The 13,822-nt window shown below is 33.9% G+C and overlaps 1 protein-coding gene across 4 annotated transcripts in view; it reads right to left on the reverse strand.

Moving 5' to 3' along the window:
- Positions 1–13,822, reverse strand: part of LOC123524279 (amyloid protein-binding protein 2-like) — a 22,541-nt gene continuing 8,719 nt past the window's right edge. The window contains exons 8-13 of one of the 4 annotated variants that reach the window (XM_053539028.1): positions 13,476–13,680; positions 12,663–12,843; positions 11,801–11,830; positions 6,702–6,874; positions 5,513–5,533; positions 1–2,239 (exon numbers count right to left, since the gene is read on the reverse strand). In XM_053539028.1, the coding sequence (XP_053395003.1) occupies positions 1,938–2,239; positions 5,513–5,533; positions 6,702–6,874; positions 11,801–11,830; positions 12,663–12,843; positions 13,476–13,680 (912 nt within the window). In that variant the 3' untranslated portion in view covers positions 1–1,937. The remainder of the gene's footprint in view (positions 2,240–5,512; positions 5,534–6,701; positions 6,875–11,800; positions 11,831–12,662; positions 12,844–13,475; positions 13,681–13,822) is intronic. The other 3 variants (XM_053539029.1, XM_053539030.1, XM_053539031.1) reach the window with 3 other exon arrangements.

The raw sequence follows: 13,822 nt of genomic DNA on the forward strand, positions 1-13,822 counted from the left end.
CAGGCTGGTCTGGATCCACACTGGTTGCAAAGCCACTATGTTGGTTTTCTCATGGCACGGCTCAAATGATCTAAAACACTGCCTTACACTTACAGTAAGGAAAAAAGAAATAAAAACATCGCTGAAGGAAAGTATAAAAATCAGCAAACAGGATAAAATGCTGGTCACATGATTGTGTTAAATAAAACTGTATTTCAGAATTTCATGAAGAGCATGTGTTTTCCCAGTATCAAAATATCTATTGTTCAAGGAAGAAATGTTAAATAAACCCTAGTTTTGATGAATTTAATTATGTTATACAAGTATTGCTTATATGTGCGGTTGCATAATTAGTGTATGTACATACAGTGCAGATATATATGAGGGCTGGTCAAAAAGTTCCAGAAATTGTCAAAGGCTCATAATGCATTGTTTATAATGTTGCTGCCATATTTTTTTGTTTTTAACATAAATATGTCTGTTGCTTGTTAAATCCTATTTTCGGTAATTATTTTCTCAAACATTCACTAAAGGTTTGAACATTTACTATGATAGTAGAAAATATTATTGAATCCATTGTTTATGATTACCTCCCTTTATGTTTGTAAGTGTATAATTTCATGTACAATATAATTATGCATAACATCTAAATGGTTAGCATCTTTATGTGTTTTTAACATAAAATTAAAAGCCTTACGGAACTTTAAGAGTTTTTCATTTTTATCAAAATAGGACAGAATCTGATTATGCAAACTGCAGACCTCAATAAGAATGTATAATAACCTTTAAGACATTGAATAAAATTCTAAAATTTAAAAATAAACAAACAAATTCAGCGAGTGGAGGGAGGTCATAAAAGTAATCAATAACAGTACACTGTATATACATATAACTTTATGACATAATATGTAAAAAAATAATTAAATTTGTCTTAATATTATAGCATACAGAGAACGTTTCTTGAAACTTTTTTACCGTCCCTCTTGGTATGAAGAACACAGTACTATATATATTTATTGTAATATCCATGTAATGATGATTTTTTCTCTCCACTTTTGACAGTCATTTATTATACAGCTACCCTTAATACATATCCTTCAACTATTAAAGTACAATGTAAAAACAACTTGATGACATAGTTTGGCATATTCAGATATATAACATAATAATTACTACGTCAAAAGATATGAAAATTGCATACAAAATGTTAACAGGGTAGAAGGAAAGGAAAAAGAAATGAAAAAGACAGTAAGAATGATACAATTCTATGCCAAAAACAGTGAACCTACAGTTCCGAGTATTCATGGCCGTTCATGCCTTTTAATACAAAGTAACCACTGATTGAAGAGATATCACTGGAGTTTAGACTGATGTTTGTTTATTTATATTTATGAAAAGGTTATTTTGCTGAGGCACTGGTCTGGTTGGTCTTTACAAAGAACTAAATATACACAGAATGGCAACTGGGGATAATCCCGTGTCATCTCGTGTTAGAGCGTTATCTTATTTCAAAGCGTTTGCCGACTTGATCAGTCGTGATCAAATCAACAGACACTTACTGAAGTATAAAATTGGCGGTACGCCCGGCCCGTAATAAACCGAATCGAGTCCTTTTTTCAAACGAAAACTGTTGATTTCTTAGACTTCCAACCATAAATTCATTCCTTCCCCGTGTAGAAAATACTAATAACATTTAAAAAGCACAATTATCATTATAAACAATCGATCCGAAAGTAACCTTATTTAAAAGCGTTTGCCGACTTGATCAATCGTGATCAACAGACGCTTACAACGAGATCTCATTCAGTTGTCACGGGATGTTGGCGAGATTTGCTCTATATGCCTTTCAAGTTGCCGATCTATTTATTTTTATAGCTCTTTGGTCTTTATAATGATGTATTTGCTTTCCAAAGGTATTGTAAACAAAGGTGATACAGTAAAAGATTTGTCAAACACTTTTATAACTTAAAAGCTTTTTCAACTATGTCTTCAGTCTCCTTCAATTCTTTTGCAAAATTTAGCGCTTTTTTCATTTTCTTATCCCAAATGTTGAAATCTGTCATGAACTGTTCAAAGCCCTGTGGTTCTTCATGAAGCGTCGCTATGGTAACGGTACTGTCCAATTTGGGGTTCTCCCTTAGCCAATGCGAGAGTTGTATTTGTGCACTATCCACCTGCTTGTTCATGTTGAGGGACTGCAATGTGTGGATGAGATTTTCAAAACATGTGTGGATCCACTTCATGTACACACCTGAGGATTCTGAAATTTTACAATCAAACAGAATATTTCAAATGCTTGAGGTGATATCAATTTTACCTTCCAACTAAATACATGTGTTGCAAATATTTGTCAATTATATTGAAACATACTCTAACATACATATCCAACTGTCAGTTTTTCCAGTTATCACAAAGCATTTGATAATGGCCCCTGTGCTTTTTTACTATTGAAGTCAATAGGGAACTTCTATTTTTTGATAAAATTTTGAGTCATATTTTTTGTTATATATTGCTAAAAACGTGGAAAACAGTAAAAAATCGTATTTGCCTAGGTGACAGTGGAAAAAAAGTAACTCGAATGTGTAAATACAATTTTTTTTTTTTTTTTTTTTTTATTTCATTTACCCTTTTTGTCTTTTAATTAAAAACTATTAGAATGTAGACTCAGACCAACTCAAAGAGTTTTCAGGCAATTTCCAAAACACTGTCTTTTATTTTCATGCAGATGAAGTTACTTACACGAATTCATGAAAAGTTTACTCAGTAATTTAAAGATATTCAATGTATCCTATATTTTATTGATTATATATGAGTATGGCTTAAATTAAAGACAAGTTGCTCATGTAATTTGAGAGCAGATAACTTATGTGGACGTTGAACAGAACACATTTCATTTCATGGACATATATCATTTTTTTGTGTGCAAAAATATAATGTATGATAACAAATATTCATTTAATTATTTTACATAAAATGTTTATGGGTTCTAAACAAGCAATGACATGAATAGAAAAAATATTCAAGTTTAGTTTTTTTAGGATAAGATAAAATAAGAGTAAGAAGATGTGTTTTAAACAAGTATCAAGAAGAAGAAATATTCAAATGTAGACAATTTACATGGTTTAAGCAAGCCGGTTTGATAATTTGATACTGGTAATAAAAATAAAAAAGCAATGAATCAATATACTTTGTAGATGATAAGTGTAGACTTAGAAATAATAATTCACACAAAAATGCAAGCTGAAAAAATTTAATATTGTACAAATATTATGCCTTGATACTTGCTGATTTTTTTTCATTTCAGTTAAAAAATATTTCTGAACATCAAAACAACTGTAATTGTCTCTTCATGGTAAAAGCAAGGTAGTCTTCGTGTGCCACAAATTAAACTGTGGTTTATGATCCCGCCACCCATTAAAAGATTACTGATTTTTAGCCTTTACCCTGCTAAATTTCTAAAATGGACTGGTCCATCAATTTGGTCAGTACCATTTATTATTTGAATGGGTGTTCACTGAAAATGTACTGACTGAATAGCAAACAGTGTAGACCATGATCAGCCTGCACAGATGTTCAGGCTGATCCTGGTCTGCACTGCTCACAAAGGCAGAATCACTTGCTGCCAGCAGGCTAAAAGAGGCTTATCAGCAGTCCAGTTAGTAAAGATTGTTGTTATCTAACATAATATCTGCTTCTGAATATCTAATGATAAGTTGTATTTTGAAAATATAAGAAAAGCTTCATCTATTATTTCAATACGCTTTTGAGGTGTCCAAACAATCTACTTGCAAGATTTAAATCTGAAGTTTTATATGTGTAAATCAGACCATTTTCAGCAAAATGTGCGAATGTTTTTTGTCATTATTGCACACATGTGAGCGTTTGGCAATCAATCTCAACCTCTGTGAAAGATCACTTAGCGAAAAACAAAAAATAAAATGACCAAGCCAGAGCTATCACTCAAGGTGATTAATACCCCAAGATGCAGCTATGATACAGATAAGGTAAAATATTGTGATCATGACCTTTGACCCCAAACAGCAACCTTGACCTTGGATTTCGGGTTGTGCACATTGCGCATTGTCTTGATAAGGTCAACAACTGAAGTTAGTTTTATGAAAATCCTTGTGGTATGTAAGATATGGAGTGAATATGCAATAAAGCAACCTAACCTTTCACTTCCAAATGTGACCTTGAACTCAGACCTAGTGACCTACATTGTGCAATAATCTGGTCATATTATGGTGTAAATACTTGAATATCAATTAAACAGTCTGAATTAAAGTAATCTGACCTTTGACCCCTAAGTGTGACCATGACCTTTGATCTAGTGACCTGAGTCATGTGCCCTGCACACCACTTTGATAAGGTAAACAATTTTACTTGTTTTAAGAAAATCCTTCAAGCAATTTACAGAAACAGAAAGTTAAGCTACTTGACATTTGACCTCCAAGTGTGACCATGGTACTCAGGATGAAGTTGCCTGAGTCAAATCTGATTTTCATCATATTATCATGATGAAAATCTAAATATAGTTATCTGAAAATTCATCAAAATGTTTGATGTCGCTGGAACAAAATTATGGATAGACTGACTAACGGACATATGCATGACTCCAATTTATTACATGTTTTTCAGTAAATGATCAAAATATTAGAGAGAAAGATATCTGGTATTTTTTTCACTGGTAAGGAACTATAAAACGGGCAAATCTAATCAAAACATGAAATAAATTTATTTGTTTAACATGTAAGATCAAAATATCTTTCACTCATGAACACCATATTACATTACACTGAACCCCCCCCCCCCCCCCCACAATATCTTCTATGTAACTGGGGGTATAATGGTGCTGAAAAATATATCAAAAGCATTTGTGCAGAGATGTACTTGTGTATATTGAAAACAAGAAGAAAAACTCCATTTCCAAAACTGCTACCAGGTGTAACACTATGCATGCATATGAAGAATGGCAAATAAAACCTTTGTTGTTTTCTTAAAATAATTTATTGGGTTTTAAGTCTATGGTTATACTTTTGTTTGTTTTGGGTTTAAGAACATTTTTCAACACTTACTCGGTTGTGTAACGGTGGGCTGTTAACCTAACCAGTGTTCCTGGATTCTGTACCTGTACAAAACTGTTCTCCACAAGAAACTGCCAACTTCCCCACATGAATCAGAGGTGGAGGACAAATAATTTCAGAAACAATGTCTTTATCAAATTGTCAAGGAGAACGTCCCATCCGGTGATCAGACTCACAACATATCCGTAAATCAGCGCTCTCCCTATTGAGCTATATGGAAGGGCACCTATGGTTATATATATGTCAATGTTCTAACTGACACTGAGAGAGACACATGTGCACCACATGTATACATAATTTCAGGCACAGACGAAAACATTAGTAGAATCACCGACCACTTGAAATTTTGTCCAATACAATCCTATACACACGTAAATACACACAAATAAAAAAGCTGTGAAGTTGCGTAAAAACAGTATTCTACTGATCTAGCCCTACTTATATTATACCTCTTATATGTTCCGTGCTTGCTACAGGAAATGAGTATAGAACATTTTTTTACTTTTATTTTGCTATAGAAAATAAAATCTAGTAAGTAAACTATAATAATTTTACTTGATAATATATAAAAGCTATTTATTAGAAACGAAATAATAACATGTTACACAACATTTACTACAAATACATGCTAAGATTTGAAGTAGATATTCCAAAACTGATATAAAACTGTTATAAAGCTCTCAGTTTTGCACAACAAAAGACGGCAACGAGCAGAATGACAAAACTTCAACTGAATTTTCTAACTGAAGAAAGGGCCATAAATTATATTACATTCAATCAAGAGTTATCTAACTTATATATTTTCATAGGTGTGATGACTGTAAACATGTGAAGTTTCAACCCAATACACAGTTGTTACTGAGACCCAGTTTAATATATATACATGTAGCTGCATACATATCTTTAACCATCAAAAAGGGGTGATAATTTGTAGTAAATTCATTTAAGAGTTATCTAACTTGGCTATTTCAGTAGGTTAGATGACTAGGAAATTTAGCTGATCCTGAAATGTAGCTTGAGAGTAGCACAGTTAACTTTAACTGATTTTTTTTCATGTTGAATGGGATCTAATTTGTATTCAATTCCACAAAGAGTTACCTTACTTAATTATTTCAGAATGTTTGACTTCTAGGAAGTGTTGTGTGAAGTTTCAATTCAATACATGTATTTGTTCCTGTCATACAGCTTGATAGTCAGTTGCATGCAAAACTTTAACCAGTTTTTTTAAGTTGAAAATTACCACAATTTGTATAAAATTCAGAGTTATCTCCTCTAGTTTAGTAATTTCATTAGGTTTGATGAGTGGGCAGTACTGTGTGAAGTTTCACCTCCAATACATGCAGCTGTTACCAAGATACAGCTCGATAGTTGTATGCAAAACTTTAACCAAAATTTCTAAGTTGAAAAAGGGCAATAATTTATATTACACCCGACTAAGATTTATCTAACATGGTTATTTCAGTAGGTCTGGTGACTAGGAAGGCAATGGTCACTGAGATATAGGCTTGCATGTCAAACTTTAACCAAGGTGTGGCGCTGTCAAGTATGGCAACACCAACGACCAGCTGCATAGAATAGCTATCACTATTCTTAGAATAGTCAAGCTTAAAACTATTTCTAAACATTGAATATACCTACCAACATTATCGACCACATTTTTCAATATCATAATGCACTCTTTGGGTTTCTCAGTGATTTTGTAGAAAGTTCCGAGGGTAGCCGCAGCCAGGAGCCGGAAGTAGCTGTTGCTCGACTGACACAGCTTCATCAGTGCAACACTTGTCTGCATCATGTCTTCTGCTAACTGCAATCTGAAACAAATATAACAAGAACTGAAAGGTAAGAATAGGCTCTTCTGAAACACTGTAAACAGCAAACACTGCCAGAGCCACATATCGCAATGTAGGCCAACCATAAATAGTAACTGTAGTGGAAAGATACAGTAGACAGGCTGCTTGAAATAATACTGTCAATAAGTACATTTTAATCATATGAAATATATCAAAAATGGTAATGTGGTAATAAGGGGGATGAAGCAGGAAGGGTAAGTAAAAAGGGGAGGCATAAAAAGTGGGGGAAGGGGCATAAAAAGGGTGGTGATGGGAAGAAGCACCATCAACATACAATACAATATACATAACATAGAACGAAGAGGCACCACCTTGGAATGGTCAGTACATGTATCACATTTTGCAAAATTCTTCTCTTTTCTTACTATGTTATTTCCATAAAAGCTCAGATGGAATTTTATTAGGCTCTGAACATTACACTATACAAACATTTTAACTTGAAAGATACAACTGTTTGTAAAACTTTTTTGCAAGTTTGACATGAGTGGATGGAGCCGAGCCTTGGTAAACGATATGTTAACTTTGCAGTACAGTGGAATCTGCATAGAGGACACATTCGCTAGAAACACTACATGCGCTTGTTGTACAAAAGTTGTTGCACTTAAGGATTTAAGAAGAACTTTATCCAATGAGAAAGTAAACAGATATCATCCTAGAGAGGCGTTTCCTCTCTGAAAGTGTCGTTAACTGAGGTTCTAGTTTACACTAGTTTTGACTAACATTTTATCTCAATAAACACTAAGAACTTGAAATCACAGAAAAAATACATTCTATGTGACAATTTTCTGTGTTTGATAATAAATCTTAAGTCAAAAATATACAGTTAATCAATGATCTAAATATCTTCACATTGTCTTCTATCAGGACTATGTCTTTAAGATTCTATTACTGGTTGGAGGCAAAGGTGGGAATATCTTGCTCGAAGGTAACTGTTTAGTCTGCAAGGGGGCTCTGCCAAGATACTGCAAAATCAGTTATCCGAGAGCCAGATATTTCATAAACTTGTGATTGTTTCTTTTTACTTGCACTCTGTATTCTAAAATAAATACAAAGTTATACAATATAGTCACATTAGATAACAATTAGAAAGCTGTCTAATGACAGTATGCTCAATTACTTGAAGACGTTCCACAAAATAGTAGCTTACATACAAAAGCTGTAGCAAAATTTTATAAGTTTAAAAGGGGAATAATTTTACTAAGATGTAAGCCAATTATGAAACTTGCCATTTGGTCAAGTAATTCCTGAAAAGATACTTCATAAAATTTCTATGTGAAAAAGGGGCATGATTTTGATAAAATAAAAGCTAGAGTTATGCTACTTGCCCTGTGAGGTCATCTCATGATGCCGAAGACATGCCTTAAGTTTGACAGCATTTGTCCTAAGGCAGTTTTTGAGAAATCTACTCACATGCAAAACTTTAACCTGAAAAACCTCAAGTTAAAAAGGGGCGTAATTTTGACAGAATAAAAGCTAGGGTTATGAATCCTGTCCTGTAAGGTTACCTTATGATGCCAAATATATGTGTTTGAAAGTTTGAAAGTAATAGGCTTAGCAGTTTTAGAGATACCTGCTTACATGCAAAACCTTTGTGATGTGGATGCAAATGCCAAAGAAAGGGTCACACCAATAGCTCTACTGTTTCAAAAATTTCAAACAGACAAGCTTAAAAACTGACTGAAAAGTCTTCTATGAAATGTCTAAACTTCTATTTTAAAATATAACAAGGTAATCTACGCAATCTAATCACTCATGTACGACACATCGATTTTTTTGTGTAATAGAAATATTGTCCTACCCACGATTTTCTAAGTCTAAAAAGGGCCATCATTCTTGCAAAAAGCAGGATAGAATTATGTTTCTTGATGTACAGTGTCCACTTATGATGGTGAAAAACTGTTGCAAGTTTTAAAGCAATAGCTTTGATAGTTTATGAGAAAAGTATACTTAAACATAATACTCAACCAAGAAAATGATTTTCTAAGTCCAAAAGGGGCAATAATTATTGCAAAAAGCAGGATGGAGTTATGTTGCTTGCTATACAGGGTCAGCTTATGATGGTGAACAAGTGTTGCAAGTTTCAAGCAATAGCTTTGATAGTTTAAGAGAAAAAGTTGACCTAAACATAAACTTAACCAAGAAATCTGATATTTTCTAAGTCAAAAAGGGGCCATAAATCTTGCAAAAAGCAGGATGGAGTTATGTTTCTTGCTGTACAGGGTCAGCTGATGATGGTGAACAAGTGTTGCAAGTTTTAAAGCAACAGCTTTGATAGTTTAGGATAAAAGCTGACCTAAACATAAAACTTAACCAAGAAAACTGATTTTCTAAGTCCAAAAGGGCAATAATTCTTGCAAAAAGCAAGATGGAGTTATGGTTCTTGATGTACAGGGTCTGCTTATGATGGTGAACAAGTATTCCAAGTTTCAAAGCAATAGCTTTGATAGTTTAGGAGAAAAGTTGACCTAAACATAAAACTTAACCAAGAAATCTGATATTTTCTAAGTACAAAAGGGGCCATAAATCTTGCAAAAAGCAAGATGGAGTTATGTTTCTTGCTATACAGGGTCAGCTTATGATGGTGAACAAGTATTCCAAGTTTCAAAGCAATAGCTTTGATAGTTTAGGAGAAAAGCTGACCTAAACATAAAACTTAACCAGGCAACGCCGACGCCGACGCCGACGCCGACAACCGCTCAAGTGATGACAATAACTCATCATTTTTTTTCAAAAAATCAGATGAGCTAACAAATGGTTAATCTAGCAATATCTAATACACTACAATGTAACACACCAATGTATGGTTCACATACAACTAGAAATAATAAAATACATTTCTACACAGGGGACAGGTTAAACAAATGTACGTGTTTTCTGTAGAACATTATAAAGAATAAAATAAATTTACCATACTCAACTTGCAAATATATTGCATTATGCAGATACCTTGCATTTTAAGGTATATTCAAGGGGGATTAATTTTTGTTTATACTGATAATGCATCAACCAGTGAAAATTAGACCCATTGTTACAAACAAAATAGAATTTCCAGTAATTTTATCTTCAAAAGTTGAAATTCACAAACTTACATCAGCAGGAAATAGCTGTTTTGTCCCCAAAACATGAAATTTCATAACGGTCACCACAAAATTGAATGGTTTCTTAGTTGAGCAAAATGAGCTTCCTCAGGACATAGTTCATCTGTTAAGGTTTATACTGAAAAAAGCTTTCAGTACATGAGCCGCGCCATGAGAAAACCAACATAGTGCATTTGCGACCAGCATGGATCCAGACCTGCCTGCACATCCACACAGTCTGGTCAGGATCCATGCTGTTCGCTTTCAAAGCCTATTGCAATTAGAGAAACCGTTAGCGAACAGCATGGATCCTGATCAGACTGCACGGATGCGCAGGCTGGTCTGGATCCATGCTGGTCGCATATGCACAATGTTGTTTTCTCATGGCGCGTCTCATATTCTTTCCTAGAATCTGGACATGAAATTTAGCAATTTTTGTAATTTTTATGAACAACATAAAGTCAAAGGAATATGTGTGAATTTTTATCTGTGACTTTTACTGAAATCAGCCCCTATTTCCTGAAAAAACTAAAAGTCCAGCTAAACATGTTTGTTGGACATTACAGTCTGTAATGACAAAACTTTGCCATGAGCCCCAAAATACGAGTTGGAAGTACACCTTGAACAGCTATTGTAGTCAAATTTTACACAAAATTCAACATTAAAAATATTTTTTTTCAACTCCTTCTGTTTAAATTTTCATTATTTTTACCTTACTTAAAAGTGGAACAGAACTGGTATTTTCAGCCTTTAAACTTATACTACTTTTGGCTATTTTCTGTTAATTTTTGCCAAAATAGCAATTTGTGGTATTTTTGAGGACATATATTCAGACAATTAAAGATGCAGTTTAATATCCTGTAAACTTGTTTTGCTCTTATAGAGGTTTTCATGTTTTTGGCATTCCTAAATGGTGGTTGACTTTGGCTTGTGTCATACATTATATTTAATGACATTTTTAAGAACTTTGCAAAATAAAACAAGAGTGCCAGACTGTCACAAAATATGCCCGTCATCGAACTTGGCCTAATTTACAGGCCATAATCCAATAGTGCCTGGGGCATTTTGGCCGGTTTTTTAAACTGGCCGAGATATAATGCCCATAAACATTGTCAGCAAGTTTGGTGAAGATCGGATGAAAACTGTTTGACTTAAAGAGTGGACAAGGCTAAATTCGTAGTTTTTTGAGTAATTCAAGGTCCATAATCCAAGAGTGCCCAGAGCGATTTGGCTGTGGTTATCGAACTTGGCCGAGATATTATGCCCACAAACATTGTCAGCAAGTTTGGTGAAGATTGGATGAAAACTGTTCGTCTTAGAGAGCGGACAAGGCTAAATTGACAGTTTTTCGAGTAATTCAAGGGCTATAATCCAAAAGTGCCTTGGGCGATTTGGCTGATTATCAAACATGGCCGAGATATTATGCCCATATTGTCAACAAGTTTGGTGAAGAATGGATGAAAACTGTTCAACTTAGAGAGCAGACATGTTTTGGATGCCCACCGCTTGCCGTCACAGGTGTTCACATAATAGGTTCCGCTCTTTCAGAAAAGGGCATGTAAAAATGACTTCCAGTGTTCATATTTCATCATGAAAAATGCCTGTTCAGTTTCCACAAACACAGTGAAAACTTTGAAATTTTGTTATTTTGTGCACATGAAATTTTATGGTTTTGGCCAAAAACAGCTATTTAAAAGAATAGCTTAAAAAAATCCTGAAAAGCTAGACTGGTTATATATGGGATTGGGTAAAGCAAGGTATAAGAAAATGTACAATACAATATGAGGGTAACTATGGATACTTCACTTACGGATGTTTCTCACTGTCTGGTAAAGTTTCCCTAATGGAAGTGAAAACAATTTACATTAGTGATCAACTAGTAAAGCTATGATATGCAAGGACAAACAAATGTAAGCAACATACACATCTGTTCTTACTTAAGGTAGTTCTGCACATTTGGTTAATTTTTACTTTCGACTAATTAGAATTGGAATTAATCAACATTTTTCAAAGCACAAACTTCTTAACAATGGTCAAATAAAACAGGTGCTTATTTTTGATATATCTGCCCGTGATAAAAATGTACAAATTTTATGACATTTTTTATTTGGAATTATTTATGTGCAAACATTTAGTTCTAAAGTTGTTAAATTTTCAGAAAGAAAATAACATTGCTAGTTTTAACGGAAGACACACAAGTTGTCATTTGTTCTTGGCAAGTTTTATGTTTCTGTATGCCAGACTCCGGGTTTTATTCAAAGTTTTGCAGATAAATGACTGAAAAATGATTTCCGGTGTAACAAACATGCAGAACCACCTTAACTTCACATTTTGTTAACTTCAACGACGAACAAAATATTTCAAAATGTACAAACTTTATGGTCTGAAATGAATTCAAATTAAAGTACAACTACTTACTGAGTAAAAGTAACATTTTTCATAGACTGAGGTTATATGTCTGTTTCAGTGCAAAGATAGAAATATCTTTCAGTGAGTGAACCCATCTGTTTTTTTTATAAGCGAAAGATATATTTCAATCTTACATGTAAAACAAACAAATTTTCTTTTCATTTTTTGGCATTTTGATGATTTTCACTAAATATACCACTTTAATGTGAAAAGCATGAAATAAATATTGTATAATAATACATATATATATATTATGTAAATACCTGTCCATCTTAGAATAGACTTGTCCGAGCAGAGCATAGACCTGAGCTGTCCTCAAGCTGACCTCCCCATAATGTTGAATGACAAGTTCCAATGCTTTTCTTGCCTCGGCCTCTGCCATTCGCAATGTAGCATCCTGTGTCTCTTTATTGGCATGGAATGCCTTCCATTGCAAGGCCGAAGCTGTAAAAATAAACAAGGATATATAAATAATAAGACTTTATTACATACTCAATTATACAGTCCGTTAAGTTAAAGTGGAACCTGAAACGCCAATATTTTTCCATATTGACATTCAAATTTCATATCAGGTGCATGTCATATCACGTTTAAAAGTTCTTTAACGACGATATTTTCAGTTTTACTCAGGCCAAACAATAAATTTATATCATTTATATAATAATTACAAGTGTAGTATGTGTATGTAGTAAAAAGATTATTAGAATTGCATCGAGAAATATGCACTCGTTCTTCCGCGGGATAATATTGCACTCCTAACTTTTTTTTGGTATTCTTTCTTCATCATAACTGGAATAATATAAGTGTTAAGACAGCTGGCTTCAAACACATGCCCCTTAGCTTTGTGAGTTTGTACTGCTTGAATTATAAATGCTCTTACAAGAAAGCCATCCGGCTTGCATGCGCATAGTTACTTGTGCATACATGTTCCGAAATTATGCTTTGAGAAGAACCTGCAGTCTTCTTCCATTACTAAAGCTAGAAAGCCGCAATGTGACGTAAACCGTGTCAACGTGTCTTCAAACCCAGCAAAACAAACAAACTAAGACAAGTAAGACAAACTAAGACAAACTAACCTGAAGTATGCAGGAAGAGATACAACATTGGATGATCCTCTGTCAGAATTTTTTTTGCTATTCTCAGCGCCTCGAACGAATGGTAGAAATATTTCTCTGTATCGAACTTCTGTAACACCATCAGGGCCTTGCTGACGGCACGGTGTGCAAATGCCAGTTCTATGGTGTCACAGCAGTAAATCTTCTTGGCAGTTGACAGAGAAAACTGGAAAATAAAAAAGATTATGGTCCAAGCATTTGCCAATAAGTAGAACAGAGTAAGACAAGCATTGCTTTTATGAATGTACTTGGAATGTCAAAAGAAGCATGGAATACCATGAAGTCATTACCAGTAATATTTGGGAACT

This window comes from Mercenaria mercenaria, chromosome 3 (genome assembly GCF_021730395.1).
Source record: "Mercenaria mercenaria strain notata chromosome 3, MADL_Memer_1, whole genome shotgun sequence".
NCBI lineage: Eukaryota > Metazoa > Mollusca > Bivalvia > Venerida > Veneridae > Mercenaria > Mercenaria mercenaria.